This window comes from Pinus tabuliformis, chromosome 6, assembly GCF_031772625.1.
Source record: "Pinus tabuliformis cultivar Carrire ecotype Pingquan chromosome 6, CPIR1, whole genome shotgun sequence".
In the NCBI taxonomy this organism is placed as follows: Eukaryota; Viridiplantae; Streptophyta; class Pinopsida; order Pinales; family Pinaceae; genus Pinus; species Pinus tabuliformis.
In genome coordinates this window covers 698,190,716-698,207,662 of record NC_142292.1, presented here as the reverse complement: position 1 = coordinate 698,207,662, position 16,947 = coordinate 698,190,716, and the positions used below count along the sequence as shown (strand labels likewise).

At 34.3% G+C, this 16,947-nt stretch overlaps 1 protein-coding gene across 1 annotated transcript; it reads left to right on the top strand.

Moving 5' to 3' along the window:
* Window positions 1-12,092: 12,092 nt before the first annotated feature.
* On the top strand, window positions 12,093-13,096 carry LOC149260580 (DNA polymerase zeta processivity subunit-like). Its single transcript, XM_089460169.1, has 3 exons — window positions 12,093-12,297; window positions 12,435-12,504; window positions 12,973-13,096. Exons 1-3 carry the CDS (start codon window positions 12,093-12,095, stop codon window positions 13,094-13,096), a joined length of 399 nt encoding a protein of 132 aa, XP_089316295.1.
* The last annotated feature ends 3,851 nt before the right edge of the window (window positions 13,097-16,947 follow it).

The following is a 16,947-nucleotide window of genomic DNA, read 5'->3' as shown; positions in this document are numbered from 1 at the left end:
GGTTTTAATTTTTTTTCCCTTAAAATGGCCTTCTTTCAGGGTTACATCCGTGGCTGTACTAGAAATATCAAATATCCCTTCTACTGCATTGACAGTCTTATGAAGCTTTCAAGTATTCATGGTCTTTCTTGGAGAGAAACTGCATGTTGATTTCCTAAGTATTGTCATGTTAGTTATGGTGAGTATTTTGATATGCCTAAGTTAACCCTCTCTCACTAAGTTTCTCACGGTGAGAGTGTTGTGTGGTGGGTAGATCTCCAGCTGACAAAAATAGAGACAAAAATATTTGTAGCATATAACACTATATCCTGTTCTCTTTGATTATAATTTTCCCTGCAACTACTTGTAGTCCCTCTTTGATGATGCGGTTGCTGTCATATTTTGGTCTCTAAAGACATCAGTGTCAGTAACAGGCTGAAATGAATTTGCAACTTATTTTAAATGATCACCCAAAGTCCTAAAGAAATCTTGTGCAGCTGTCCTCTGCCATTCATCCAACTGATTAACAATCTAGAATCCCTAAACACCTGCAGCTAAGAAACATTGTTGTTCAGAGCACATTTGAGCAGAAACCTTAATGTCATGAATTCTTCATAGTTGTTCTAGCTCCCAATCCTACAATCATCTCAACAATTTGATTTCCAGACAGATGCGACTTTTTCTGAGGTTCCATCAAAGAATTCCTAAACTTGTATTTTATTGATTACCAAATAAATGATACTACGTGTTACAAAATGCCATGGATTTTAGACAACTGATAGGTCTGCTTAGTCGACTGAGCCATACAAAGTTGAATAGCAAAAGCCTTCTTCAAACTTTATGAGAATAAAAGTGTAAACAATGTATCTATATAGAAATTGGGAGTGAAATTCTATCTTTGTATTAATTTTAGGAGAATTGTGCATACAATAAACTTTACAGGAACAATATTCAACTTTAGATTCAGTCACTATACTAACTCACACTGCAGAAAGTTATACAGAATCTTTGCAACATAGAAAGGTGTCTAGCCAATCTATCTCTCGGAGCTCACTGCCTACTCCCTACTTCTCTGCTCTCATTAACCTCTCTCACCAGTCTATACTCTGCAACTATTCTCCCACCATCTTTTTCATCTCTCAGACAGCTAATTGTATCTCCGAGGCCTTTATTTCTCTCTCGTGCTATTAAAAAAAATCAATCTATAAGTGCCTGGACTATATAGGCTTTGGCCATTTCCTTAATCTAATTTTCCCTCCTGGATATGTTCTTCAGTCTCCAACTGTTCCACTGTTCATCCTCTTCCACTTATGTTGGCTATCATGGTCGTCATGAACCTCCATCTGCCTCTCTGTTTTGATTTAACAAACTCCTATTTGATGATTAGTTATGTTTCCAACAATTGTCATCAACCATTAGGTGTCTCATATGTTAGCACAGACCTGAGTAGGCATTCAACTGGATTCCAATTGACTGAGATTCTATGACCTCTAACGTAGCTCATCTGACCTGTTAATGCAGACCAGAGTGCATACATCAATTTTGGTGCATACTTCTGAATATTACAATTCACGATAGAACTATTTGGTACTTGGAAAATTTTCGGAGCCCCAATAACTTCCAAACTCCTTGTTTGGAGCAACTTTACATTGAATTCTACCAAGGATGCTCCTGCATCGATAACGGTATGGATTGGAGATGAAAAATTGATTCCATCCACTTGCTCACCTTCGATGAATGAAGGCCATCCAAAGTTAAAAAGCATTCACTGGCATTTTGTAAACCTTAGCTACTCTTTGAGTTTGGTACCATTCCCTTACTAAGAACTACCATGCCCTCTAGTGACAATGCAATGGATTCATCATATTAAATGCATAAAACTGGAGAAGAAAGTGTATCAAGAAAGGAGCAACCATTTAATGAGCTAATTGTATACCATTTCCTAGGTTTATTCACTCCCAACATGTAGGAAGTGTTCATGAATTATTCTCTATTTAAGGTGTTTGTGATCTTTATTACGGTACTGCTGTGAGCTTCTTAGGAATAGGAACTGAAAAAACATTCTAGGGTTTTATACTTACTAAAAGAGCTTTGGTACTAGATACAACCACCTCTGCAGTTTTTGCAATTAAAGGTTTTTGCTTTTTTCTTAGGGAATTTGCTTCTAGTCCATCAATGTTATGATAAATTCTGTTAGGGGAGATTTTGAATTCTATTTTTGCAATGAAATTATGTATTATTGTATGGAGTGGAAGAGAGGGCATGTTCTGTTTTTTTTTGCTTTTGGTAAATGCTTCTAGACTCTAGGGCAACTGCACTTGAAGCATATTGATATTTCTTGATGGTGTCTCATTGTTGAGGTCAAACATTATTAAGGCTAACTTATTCTTGGTGTATGATACTAAGGAAATTGCATAGATTCATTTGCCTATTTTTCTCCATTAAAGTTTCTCAACAATGAATCTTGTTAACTTTTGATAAACAAATTATAGAACAATAAATCACAAATATAACCTTGTACCACATCCATGAAGGAAACCTTTTGTGAAAAAACTATATGCAAATTACCTTTCAAGTATTTGCAAGTTTTTTCGTCACAGAGGTCAAGTCAAACTCAGTTGGCAGAACATCTAGTTCTGTAGCAGTCCAAGTTATAGAATTGTTATTTCAACATGGAGTTTTTAATACACAGGCTTCACTTTTTCTTCTCATGAATAAGGAGCAGTTAATGTTAATGCCTAGTGCTATTTGAGATGTATCAGTAAAAGATTACTAGGTCATACCATGTCCTCTCGTTTGATGTTGTTGCAAGTTGCGAAGTAAAAGTTTTAGATCTAACAGAAAATGATTAGCTACTGTGACAGACTGTAAAGTATAGCTCCAAATATGTGAGAGTTCGTGTTCATAACTTTACAGACAATGAAAGTCTCTTGTTCAGTGACTGTTCAATTAAATAGCATGCTTACTTTCTCCATATTTTTACTCTTCATGTGTTTTTCTGCTATTAGTTATCTGGCACTGGCATAGGTTACCAGAGTGCATAATTACTAAGTCATTCAGTGGCTCACGATATTTCTCACAATTTTAGAACATAGCTCTCTTGAAAGAGAAGACTTTTCTTGTCAAAATTTTATGTGAAATTCTAGTTTTTTTTCTAACTTCTTGAGTGAGGTGAATCTATTGAATATTCCCATCCAAAATGAATTAAATCTATTACCAACTAAACCTTGGCTCTTGCACTCCAGAGTATACAGTCAATAGTGTGCAAATTTGTTACTGAAGCCTTGCAAATTCAGTTGAGGGAGGAATTGCAGAATGAGCACAAGATGGGAGAAATATTGGTGAAGAATTTATTAGGTGGCTAGAAGCACTAGATGCTAGATTGTAGCATTGTGATTTTGAAGAGGGACAAGAGAACCACGGAGCTCAAGTCGGGGTAATTGATGTTGAGAAATGTAGCTCAGACAAGAACTTCCTGCACAAGCTTCAGTATGAATGTGGAGTGAGTGGTTTTAGACATTATGAGGAATGATGCAGAGGAAAAGATGACATAGTGAGACCTACAACAGAGAGCAGCAGAATCTACAGAATCCCAATCCTGCAATCGTCTCAACAATTTGATTTCCAGGCAGATGCAAATTACTCACAATAGTGCCTTTTTTTGAGGTTCCATCAAAGAACTCCTAAACTTGTATTTTATTGATTACCAAATGGAGTGGAGCTGAACATAAAAAGTTTAGAAATATAACAGATTGCTAGCAAAAAAATTCACTGCAATGGATTTCATTATATTCAATTTATTACAAAATGCTAGAACTGTTTCCTCAAGACCGTGGAAACTACCACAGTATTGAATAATACTTCCCTTGTGCTTCCAGAGCATCATTTCATGTAATGATGCTTATACAAAAGGTAAATTAATCTATCATAGCTTTATCACTTGCTGTACAACTGGAAGTCGGAAAACCATGAACTAGATAAAATACAAGCCTTCAACCATGACCATCACTTCCATGATGCGTTTTACTAAAAAAAATATTTGTATAGATAAACATTGTGTGCTTGGATGAGAATTGCATGCTTGGAAAAATACCACATTGTGTGCTTGGCTGACAATTTATGTCTTCCACGTTGAGGTTCAATGCATGGACAATCCTGGTTGGAAGCAAAACTGTAGAACAACCTAAAAAAAAAAGAGCATCCACGTTAAAATTTTGAAAATTAATCAACACCATCATTATCCTAGCAGACCATAAACTATATGTGACCAGGAACATCAACACGCATATATACACGAGCACACAAGATCAAAATAAACACTTTCACCGAACACACAACTAAAAGATAACAACCGACGTTGATTTGGGCAATAGGACAGTTAACACTTTATCACAAGCATAAAAGGATAGAACATCGTTCAGTGAATATCAACAAATCATGAAGAGGGCATGTTCAAAATAACATAACAATCTACTACGCTATCATATACTATTCCATGAAGGCAAAATCAGCTTGATGAAGTCATGAAAATCCAACGAGATCTCTGACTAGAGGCAAGGAGTAAAAAATCCAACAACAAAAAATGCAATGATAAGGTTCAAACCTCATTGGCCTTTCACCATCTAACCATAAATTTATAAAGATGTAAAATATAAATATCTATAAATCTAATAAACATCGAACCATGAACATAGGTATGAGAACATAGTAACTACATGTTTAAGTATAAAAATCAAACATGTTGCATGAACATAAATAAGTAAAGAGATTCTATTTGACAGCCAGCACGATGGATAGGAAAAAAATAACAGCATGAGCATGAACAGACTATGAAAAAGGTATTTTCATAACAACATAACAATAGGAAAACATAAATATATTTATCATATGAAAAAGGGCCACCTGACGATGCCATGAAAACCTAACTTATCTATTCTTTGTGCATACTTCATTGATTCCCACTAGAGTAACTGAAGTCCTTCCATAGATAATTAGTCATGGTAGAAGATGATTCTTCTCCACTTATTCTATAGTTACCTGGAAAAGTGTCAAACGTTATCGCAAAGAAATTTTCTAGAGCATCAAGGTATATGTGCACACACAATGAAAGAGTTTCAAATGTACCTGGCATGGCAGGTAAGGTTGGATGGTCTTGCATCTCCCTTTGGTCTTGGGTTATTGCCATGGTTGGGGATTGTTGCATTGCTGTAAAAATAAACATACCACATGTTAAAGAATGGTGATGATTAAATACTTAAATCTAAAATGATGACTTTATTCAACACATGAAGCTAATCTGGAACCATAGACACGACATTATTTGATCGATGACGTCCTCTCTTATTGAGGTATTGAAACTCAAATGGTTCATATTCTGATGGATCAACATTTAAATCAATTTCCAAACCATTGTTTTTTCTGATGCTTCTTCTTTTCTTTGTGGGGCTAAGGAAACTCTTTTTCCTCTTCAAAGATGGATCAAGAGAACCCAATCCAGGTGTGAAGTCAAAATCAGTAATGTGCAAATTATTGGCTTCATCCAACATTTTTTTAAGCATACCAGTCAACTGGATTGTCTTCGTCAAAGTAGTAGGAGGGTTATCTAAAATGAGACGTGTATAGCTAAACAACTCTTCCCTTGCCAAATGAAGTGCCTCGGCATCTGCATCAACAACAGTTGTGGCCATAAGAGTAGCATCGACATCTGCATCATGGTTTTGAGGCTCTATATTGATCTCAGGTGGGTCATTGCATATGTTATCCTTTGCATGCTGATGAAGCAATGGATTTGAATTATCCGAGTGGAAATACAACCAATTAACCTTTATGGCATGCTTGCAAATGTTTCCACGGATAGACCATGGACATTCACACATTATAAAATCCTTACGATACCAGGTGACAAGGTATTTTTTACCTCGATCTGTCTGATTTCTCACCCAATAAGCACGGGTTATGCTCTCATGAGGACAACAATCAGTATCCATAATTTTTATTGCTCGTTCCACTGAGGATTCTAGCTGCTTTTCTCTCTTGTAGTTGTTTAGAAATCCTTCTTCTTTTAAGATTTCCTTGAACCGATAACAAGGTTCAACTGTTGTTAGTAGCATATGCAATAACCAATCCATCCTCCAGGCACATTTTTTCCTTCTATCAGATAGAAATGTTGTTTTTAAGTAACAATGGTATGACTCAACATCATTATTGGTCTCCTGATTTGCATGAGGAAACTCCCGACAACCTTTCACCCACATGCCTAATTGCAAATAGAACGATGTTAGTCTCACTATATCACCTTTATAAAAGAAAAAAATGCATATAATATGAAAAAAAGTTTACTTATGAATCTTATCTCCAATGACCCAATTCTTGTTGAAATAGTATAAGAACTTCTCTTCATCTGCAAACTTAATAAAAAATTGATTGATTGCATCTTCCACTTCATAATTGAGAGTGTGTTTCATGATGAAACCTAACTCACTGAACATCTCCTTGGATTTTATGGAACTAGTGGCCAACCGATTGACATTTTTCAACCAAGCCCTCAATACATGCCAAACACATAAGATCACATCACAACCTGTGATCCTCCTGCCATATTCAATGCATGTTAGTGTGGTAATTTTAGAAAAAATGCAAGTTTGGTTATATCATGACAATGTTAAAGTTACCTCAAGGCACTGATTTCAGCCAGTGCATCATCAACCATGAAAGCATTGACTTTCCAATCAAGACGGGCTTGGAAACACTTGCGCATGAACTGCTCCAGCCATATTGCAATATCATTTGATGTGTTTCGTGATGCCATGACCCATGCAACAAGGACCCCACTTTGTTGTTGATCAAATTCCACGAGTGTATACAACTGGTACTGTCATTTTCAACATTACATAAATTCAAATACAAGTTATTAATTATTCTGAATGTATACAACTTAAATAAATATATTCAATAAATCATTGGCATTTGACTTACCCTGTATTTATTTGTGTTAAATGTTGAATCCATGGCTATTAAGCTATTGTGCAATAACTTGACCATTGTCTCCAACATCCACTTTGTTTGAATCCCTATTATAAAAGGGACCTCCACGCCATTGGGCTTTTGGTAAAAGAAAAAATCTTCTCGATGCTTTTGATACCAAAGATTTACACTCATTTCATCATTTTTGTGAAGTTGATAATTTCCTTTCGCCAACTTATTATAGATGTTTACAATATCTTTCCTGCATAAGAAGAAATCTCTATCTCAAGCTGCCACATCGATGTCAACATGTCTTTTAATGTGGGTTCTATACACTACATCAATAGGCACTCCTAAAAAGAAACAACTCTCTACATATGCAACAATGTCCTTTGACAGCTTTGGCCTATGCAAGGCCTTGGTCTCACCTGAAATGTCACATTGACCATGACAAGCCCAACCTTCCCTATCTTCACGTTCATACATATTGAAAGTTAATATTGCTCTATCAGGAAATTCATGCATATCTTTCACAATAAAGTGGCATTGGCAACCCCTCTTCTGCACAAATGAGGTTCTTTGTTTAGCTGAAAGATTTTCTATTTTGTCCTCTGGACCAAATGAACAATGATAAATACACAAAAAATTTAAATTGTTAGTACGTACAAAGAAAGATAACCATGGTTTCAAAAGATCTAAACAATACATATTTTAAATACTCACATATCATATTGCAATGCAGTAGTAGCTCTTTCTTTTGGTTCTTTTTTGGTTTTTCGTATGAATTTACATGGAGCAATAGGATTTTCCTCCGTTCCTTTGATAAAGTCAGCAACTCGTCGTAATGGGATTACAACAACTCGATCAATACTATTGTTTTTTCTATTTATTTCTGCCCAAACCAAGTCTTTACTAGAGAACGTCATTTTGTCTTTGAGGTCTTGCACCTCAAGATCAATGATATATTGCCATTTGCTTCGCTTGTGCATTTTGAACTGATCTGGTCAAACAATATGCAAGGACATCAAAACCAAAATTTCAATCTTAACAAGTTATCCAACATATATATAAATATAAAACCTCTTTTATGCTTTTTTTGAGGTCTAAAATATCAATCACTCAATAATGACAAAAATAAATAGCACAAAAGGATACAAAAAATTTGGGATGCAAGCATTTCCTTTAAGATGTTGCTTCTTTCCTCATTCACTTTGAACATGGTGTTCCTAAAAGAAAAGATTCCTTTGACAACATGAACAGATGCAATCCAATAAATGTTGGCCATGTCTTTTTAGGGTGACCATTTGCTAAGCGAGACTAGACTTGAATGAAAGGGCTTTCTACAATGTATGTTTACATCACAACTCTACTAGTACTCTATCCTCCAAGATTCTCAGTGCTGCCATAAATATGTGAAATTTATAGCATGCAATCATTACGCTCACATGCCACTACCCGTGGCAAAAGAGATGTGTTAGAACAAAGAAAAGGCAATGATGAGGCCAGACCGGATCACTTTCATTAAACTATTAATGATCATCATTAAACTAGTAACCATTCAATACACATATAGCATCAATCATCTAGCAGTTATATCATTGTCATCAAATGACCAACCATAACATCAACCTTCAAGTTTCAACAGATAATATTTGCCATCAACAAATTGTAATCGATAACATCATCCACGAAATGAAACAAAGCATCATATTCACGACCAAGGAGTTGCAAAATGCAATCAACAGTTCAAAAGGTAGGTTCAAACTTAGAACTTAAACTGTCATGTTATGTTTACAGAATAAGCCATAATAAAGATAAAATACTCCTAAGTTCTAGAAACTAAATCCTAAACTAAAAAAGACAAATAAGTCTACTGTCTACTAAATCCATCATTTAGCATCAATGGTTTGTGAATGCTATTTAAACTTGCCCTTTTTACATTCATTATTAATTTATTAGACTTGATATAAGGCATCGGTCAATTTACCTGGTTACTTTAACCATTAGAGACAAACTTATTCAATTTTACTCATTTTTTGTGCATTCTTAGGTATATAGATCAATAGATCAGTTGATTTTCATTCATTTTCTTCAGTTTCCTGTCAAAAAAAAAAACTTTCTAGTTTTCCATACTTACTGCAGAAAGAAAAAAGACTTGTACCTCTTTCTCAATTGCATGCACAGGAAAACATTTAAAATACAAAATCAACATTTAATTAGTTATTTCCTACATAAACATAGTGAATAGTTTGTTTTTCAACTCTATTTTACATGGCAATTAATAGTTTTCAGCATAGTTTTGCATGCCCAGCTAGGTATTTTTTGAGTTGTTTTCTGTGTACTTTCAGCGTTTTTAAGCTAGCAGCCCACACAATTTACTCTCGTATTTTTACACAGAAGAGCAGCTTTACTACTAAATAGTAAGAATTAGTTAATTGTAATTGACCCCTTAGATCATCTAGGAACAAGCACCTGAAGTTAACATGCACTAACTTCTTTCTAAGTGAGAGGAATCAAACAAGGCGACAATGGCTAGTTTCTTGTAGTTATCATTAATCCAATATAAGTTGACTGTTCCTGGAATTTTTGGCTATGGGTGGATCAAAGAAAGCCAGCGGGCTGGGCTCCGAGATGTTTCTGCACTATTACAGCTAGGTTTTCTAAAAAGGCATACTATATTTTATATGATTTTTGAACACATATTTCTGCCACTCCTTAGTAGCATACTAGTGCTGACAGTTTTGTATTTTTAGAGCACAGAGCACAAGGACAGAGTAGGTTATCAACGGCCCTCCTACTACTGCATGGTTTAATGAGCCCAGCCCACTGTAAACCGTTTAATGAGCTAATTGTATACCATTTCCTAGGTTTATTCACTCCCAACATGCAGGAAGTGTTCATGAATTATTCTCTATTTAAGATGTTTGTGATCTTTATTACGGTACTGCTGTGAGCTTCTTAGGAATAGGAACTGAAAAAACATTCTAGGGTTTTATATTTACTAAAAGAGCTTTGGTACTAGATACAACCACCTCTGCAGTTCTTGGTCTTCATCTGCACCCTTTGTTTGTCACATCAAGTGAACAGAGTGGAATGTGTTTTATCAACACATTCTACAAGAGGCCTGCCAACAGCTTTCTTGGTTGCTGACATTTTGAAATCCTAATTAAACCCTGGTTTAAATAAAACTATACTGTACTTGTATTCATTTCAGTTAAAACCTGTCGATTGCAGAACATTTTTGTGCAAGAATTACTAAGATTGCAATTCAGTGGTTCCTAAGGCTGAATCTTAACTCTGAATTCAAATTTTGGTAGAATGTATGCATATCAATCAATCAGGGACCTATGCTAACCTCTATGAAACTCAGACTAAAACTTCGTCATGGATGATTAATGAATAATAGAGCTTCTTCTTCATATTGAATCTATACTATTCTGTGCACTGTTGGCATTGGTGCATCATTTAAGATGCCCTCGTCTATTAAAATTGTACTAAAATTTGATCCTGACATTCGAACCTCCACACAAAACATGATCAATAAATGGTATCATGCATATGTTAACCAAACATGCTGCCCCATGTTGATTATTACGGGAATGTTAGTGGGGTGTTGAACAGCCAAGGAATCTTCATCCTCTTATTGCTTATCTATTACATTCTTTGGTGAGGGGAGCCAAAATATTTATTCTGGCATAGGGAATTTTACCCCTTTCTTATTGTTCGCAGGAGAATTCATAAGATGAATAATATCATCAAACATTTGCACTGGAATATCTACAATTAAAGGTTTGTCACCGCTGATAGCAGATCTCCCTTGAGGGAGGGTTTGAATTCCTCGTTAATCATTTTTCCTTTATGATGAATTGGAAATTAGTGAATTTGATGTTTTGGAGTACTGAAGAGAACATAATGGAAGACTCTGAAAAAGGACTTGTGATGCCAAACATGTCCTACTTGATTTTCATTCAGTTAAAATAACCTGAAAGATTTTGCAGATATGAACTGGTATCAGGGAGTTCGGAATAATAAGGCTAAAGGCTTTCAATGTGGGTGTTGATGATTATTTGATTCTCAAGAAAGAAATGCAATTTGAACCCCAAAGAAATGAATTTCAAAGGTTTTGTGATTTAACATAACTTGAACACTACATTTACAAATCACGAGTATGATAATTAAATAGAAAAATATTGCCTCAAAAAGGGATTTGTTAAGTTGAGTGATAACTTTAAGGTATTTATCTGTTCAAGTTCTTGTTTATAGGTATAATTTTTTGACTGTTAAAGAGACGTTGTGACATTTGGATTTGTTTTCCTAAAAAATTAAGGTAAAATGAATGTCTTGCGAAAGGAGAAAGGTTTTCTTTAAATAGTTAGTGGTTTATAACAGAATCTAAGTTTCTCAAAGACATTTAGATATCTTGTGACCAAAACTATGGGTGAAAACATAACAGTAACTAGATCTAGCCTACTAAATATAGCCTATAATATGAATATTTCTATTTTTTAGGTTTTATATAACTTCAATTGTAGCTGGTAAGCTTTTTGAAGATTGTCGTTTTCTTGTAGGGTTTTGTATTCACATTTCAGACAAAGGGTTCTCAATTTTTTGGGTTACTATTCTATGCAGAATGGTAAATATTCAAAGTAAGATGAGGAGATGAAGCAGCAGGTAGAACTAGAATAATATTATGCATTTAAAGGGAATTCTTGTTAAAATGAGGTTTGGTGGTAGCAATAAACACTCTAGCAAGCCTTGAAGCTCATTGGGATGGCCTCCAATATGCAAGGCCAATACACCAAATCTTTCTAGAAGTTGATGCATGCAAGTTTCAGATTTCATCATTTTGATGAATTTTTATGTTAAGTCCAGATTCTATTGTTGAGAGCTGGCCAATAAATACGCCAGTTGAAAAAAATATTTATGGAGCTTGGGATGTCTCATATAAATATTGGATACTAGATTCTATCTAGGGTATAAATTTCAAATAGGAAATTCGTATACCTTTTTCAAGTTAACAATCAAAATTGAAGATAATCTGATGAAAAACTAGACTCTTTTGATTTTATAATTAGCTGCTTGCGTAATGGAACTTCCATCCTTTATAAATTGCCTTTTCAGTGATTTATTTTTATTGAGAGCAATAATAAATGGTTCCTGAACAGGATATTGTGGAGGGAGTGGCAATCATCTTTAGTGACAAAAATCAAATACCAATCGAGAAATTTGTTTTCAGATTGAAGGTGAATCAATCATATAAGTTGGATTTCCTGGAAAACGACCTTGAATATGCTTTAAGAGCTTTTCTTATCAAGTTGTCAGCCTCTGAGTCAATGCTTCAGCGACTTCTGGATGGTATGTATTTTGTTATTCCGATGGTTTGTATTTTGTTATATGCAAATTTAGGACTTTGCCAGAATATACACAAACAAATATTAATGTGTAATTTGGCTCAATGAATGACCAGTGAAGATGACATTTTTATGTAACAGATTGCACATGGGAAATACTAGGCTACTTCAAGCAAATTCCTGGTGATGCCAGTGATAAAGGGCAGTTTTGGTTACTTACAGATACGAAACATTGGTCGTAGCCACCATTGATAACTCCTATTAAGTCCATGAGCAGTGAACCATTAAATGTGCAATTGTATATAGAACATCCTTCGGAATCAGATAGAAAACTATAGTGTAGTGTTGCCACTTCAGGAATTTGTGATTGACATAGGAAATTTAAACGTGCAGATGTATAATGAATGATGCACACATGCGGTGGGTGTTGATGAGTGTTCAATGTGGGTGTTGATGAGTTTGGGAATTGAAAGCAGCGGTTTCCATTTATCCTCACAGGATGTTGCAGAAGGTGGTCAAAGACAGCAGGTGGTCCTAATTGATAGAGTCAGAGATGAATAAGAATATACTTGTCAGAGTGGGTTCGACGTGTTGAACCTCCCTGTTTGTCGCCTAGCTGGTGCAGGTGGTGAGCTGCAGAGCGTCGGAGTGAGTTTTTCGTTGTTTTGGTGAGCTGCAGGTGTGAGTCAAGCCCGTTCCGTGAGCTTTCTGCCTGTTCTGGTGACCTGGTGAATTGCAAGGGAGGGAGCTGCGGAGGTCGAATTGGTCAGGAGCAGCGCGCGGAAAATCGGAATTCGAATTGAAATGTGAATTAACTCACGGCGGCACGACAGTGATGGAAGTCGGTCCTCCTGTCAGACGTAGTTAATGCGGAAGGTGGCGGAGCTCGCGGTGGCGGAGCTGGCGGAGCTTGCGTAGGGTGGTAGAGGGTGGAGGAATTGCCGGTGGCCAGAGTCGGAGGTTTTTCCGGGCGGCACCGGAAACCAGACAATTCCTCCGCCTTGTTAGACTACTCCAAAACAATTTTGTTATTAAATTCACACCATGTGAACAACATTAAACCTTAGTAAAATGGCAACATTTTGTTAAGAAATAAAGTGCAATAGCGCAGCTTGTAAAATTCCAGAATGTTGAGTTTAGTGAACTCGATTTTTAATGTTGCCACATACTCATGGATAATAAGGAGACGCTTCAAAAGCAAAAACATACAAGTTTGAATTAAGTTCAAATGTACTTATTTGGTTTTATTAATTTAATTTTAGTCTAGAATAATTTAGTTTGATTTATTTTTTATAAACGAAAAACAGAAGAAGAGATTTAAACCTTAGTTTAGATTTTAATTCAGTTTAAGTTTTGGACTATTATGGTTAGATTTTAAGATCATATGGGTTTTAATAATTGTTTATGGTTGATATTTTGAAGATATTTTTTTAGCTTAAGCTCATAAAAGAAAACGACTCTCTTGGTTATAAAAGGAAGTTGAAACACAAAAATGTGAGGATTTTTTTTCCGTGTATTTATAATTCTATATCTTGTAATTATGTTGATAAGTTTATGGATATATGGCCTGGGTATATGTTTAATGATGTATATCATTAGGTATTAAAAAAAACTTAATAGATCATAAAAGAGTGTTGGGTTGATTATAAAGGAAGAATCAATTAGTTGAATGTTAAAAAGGAAAAACGAACAAGTAAATGTTAAGCCAGATTTTAAGGAGAGAAAAAACATATATTTTTATTATAAATGATTTAAGAATAAAATTATAAAGAAAATGATTTTTTTAATAGAAATAAGAAGATTTTGGACTAAATCTGAAGAAAAAAGATTTTAACCAAAATTTGAATGATAAGAATAATAAATGGTAATAAAATATAATGATAGTAATAAAATAGAATGATGATAACTATAAATGATATAATTTTTTGTCTTATAAATTATAAAGTTTTTGTCTTATGACTTGATTGCTTGAATTAAATCAATTTAAATTAAATATGGAAAAGTGTTCAATAAAAACAATGGCCGTGGAGGGGTTAATAATAATAAAATGAAATAAATGTTTAGAAATGAAATAAATTGTTAGAAATGATAATAGAATTGATTATATGAATAAAAATAAATTATAAATATTACAATTTACTAATGAAATAATAATATAATAACGATAATAAAATAGAATGATAATAAACTATAAATAATATAAAATTTAACTTATGACTTGATTAATTGAACTAAATCAATTTAAATTGAAAAGGATCAATAAAAATAACAATGTTTATAAACAAGGTTAAAATAAATGGTAAAAAATGAAATAAATTGTTAGAAATGATAATAGAATTGGTTGTAAGGATATAAATTGATTATAAATATAATAATTTATTTTAGTAAATATAAATTTCTAAAAAAGTTATGGCTTTAATAAACAATAAATGAAAGCATCTCAGATATAAAAGATGTTTAATCATGAGGGTACTTAAGGAACTAAATTTAAGGGAGGAGAGGGATGAAAGCAAACTAGAGGGAGAAGAGAAAGAATGGGAAAAGAAAGAAAGAAAAAAAGGAGAGGAGGGCGGAGGAGGAAGGGGACAGGTTCTAGGGAGATGAGAGAGGAAGGAAGGAAAACAAGAAAATGGATGGGTTAGTGACATAGGTGGTGGATAAGAGGTTTCCGCAAGTCACTCAAGTTGTACCCATCTTCGCTATTGAGGCTTTCAGGTTCCTTTTCAATCTCTGAGGCTTCATGAATAAGGTAGATAGACTAGAAAGGGGCAGGGGAAAGGATTTTCATCTAGTCAAAGCTGGTAAGGTGTTTGGTATAGAAGGAATGTTTAGATAGAGTTGACTTTAAAACTCGATTGTGGGTTGTATCAATGATGTGCTCCTTTAGTCGAGCTTTAAAGGATCTACCAGTTTGGCCAATGTAGGACTTGCCATGGGAACAAGGAATCTGGTAGACTCTTGGGCCGAGCATTGGTTCAAGTTTATCTTCAAGAGATCTAAAAAAATGTTTAAAGGTTTTTTTGGGCTTAAATAATGTTTTAATGTTCTTTCTAGATAAGAATTTGGAGATGATATAAGTGGTGCCTTTTATGTAAATGTTGATGCATAAAAATGTCTTGTCTCAACATAGGAGGAATTGCTTGGTCAGATTCTAGATTAGACTCATTTTCATTGAAATAGCAATCCCGACTGGTTCAATGGGTCTCCAGTTACCTGTGTCCTAAGCCTAGCCTATACTAGGGTTAGCCTACATGTACAACTATCTATATACAATACCTTGAGTTCATTATATGAGGTAATTGAGATTATTTATTAACAAAGTCAAGGGAAAGGAATCATTTATATGTTATTATTTTAAAAATGATGATTCCTTTCTATTGACTGAAACTAGGGCTTAGGCTAGCCACAATGAGGCTTTCCTCCTATGTAAAGAGACTTAAAGAATGAAAGAATTGGATGCAACCTAATCTTAAGATGCAAAAGAACAAAGAAAACCTAGCTTGGCAAAGAGAAGGATAACTTCTCTCTTAACCAAGAGCAAAAAGTATCTAATGCAAAGGGGAAGGATTGTAATTGGTTTCACCGAAATAGTTTTCAGAATTCAATGTAATATAACATAATACATATTTGTACAAAATTAATAAGTAGTTACTAATATATACAAATTAATATCCATGAACGCATCTCCAGCTTAATTCAAACCTTATCAGTGGTGCAAAAATAGCTTTAAAAACACAACAATTAGCATAAGACAACCGAAATTGACAATAATGTTCAATTTGACTATTAATATACTAACTAGTATAAAAATTACATAAAAATTATATTTAAACAAAAGAAAAAAAATGATATAATTATCATAATTTATATAGTACTACAAGTAAACAATACTTATTAGCTTCATTGGATTATACATGTGCAGTCCTTGAGTATTAAACTCTAACAGGAAAATAATTCTACAATATTGCAAGAAAATATGCCTTACAAAGCTCAATGTATTTCAAATCAATAGAAAACCTTTACAATATTGCAAGAAAATATGCCTTACAAAGTTCAATGTATTTCAAATCAATAGAAAACCTTTACAATATTACAAGAAAATATGCCTTACAAAGCTCAATGTATTTCCAATCTATAGAGAATCTTTATGAATTACAATACTGGAAGAAAATATGCCTTACAAAGCTCAATGCATTTCCAATCTATAGAGAATATTTATGAATTACAATAGTGCAACATCGTAGAGGTCCGCTACAGAAAGTCCCTCTTTTCTTTCTGGATTCAAACCCTCTTCTCAAAACCAAAGATCGATTTATATTTTTTACAGATCTATTGTTAGTTCGATGTTTTAAATGAGATTCTCCCTAAACAAAAAAACAATTCACAGCAACGACTGAGTGGCATTGGTTCAAACATTCTCATCTCGATGTCGTCGAACTCCAATAATCATGATTGTGCGATCAATGGGGTGGCTTATTAATCAAACAATTTTCCAATTTGTGCAAAAAATGTGGGAGCTGATATTATTTATGTTGAAGACCCTGTACACGGACATAGTTATGGGTCGTTCATCAAACTAAAATTGGGTCGTTCATATGTTTGAAGAAGGATTCGATGCGCGAGTTAACAACTAACTCTGTATGAAACCAATTGA

Excerpts from the sequence above, each read along its gene's own strand:
- LOC149260580 (XM_089460169.1), top strand. The coding sequence starts at position 12,093 with ATGGTTCCTGAACAGGATATTGTGGAGGGAGTGGCAATCATCTTTAGT. Across the intron at positions 12,298-12,434 it reads GCTTCAGCGACTTCTGGATG|ATTGCACATGGGAAATACTA; the intron begins GTATGTATTTTG and ends TTTATGTAACAG. Across the intron at positions 12,505-12,972 it reads AGTGATAAAGGGCAGTTTTG|GTGTGAGTCAAGCCCGTTCC; the intron begins GTTACTTACAGA and ends GGTGAGCTGCAG.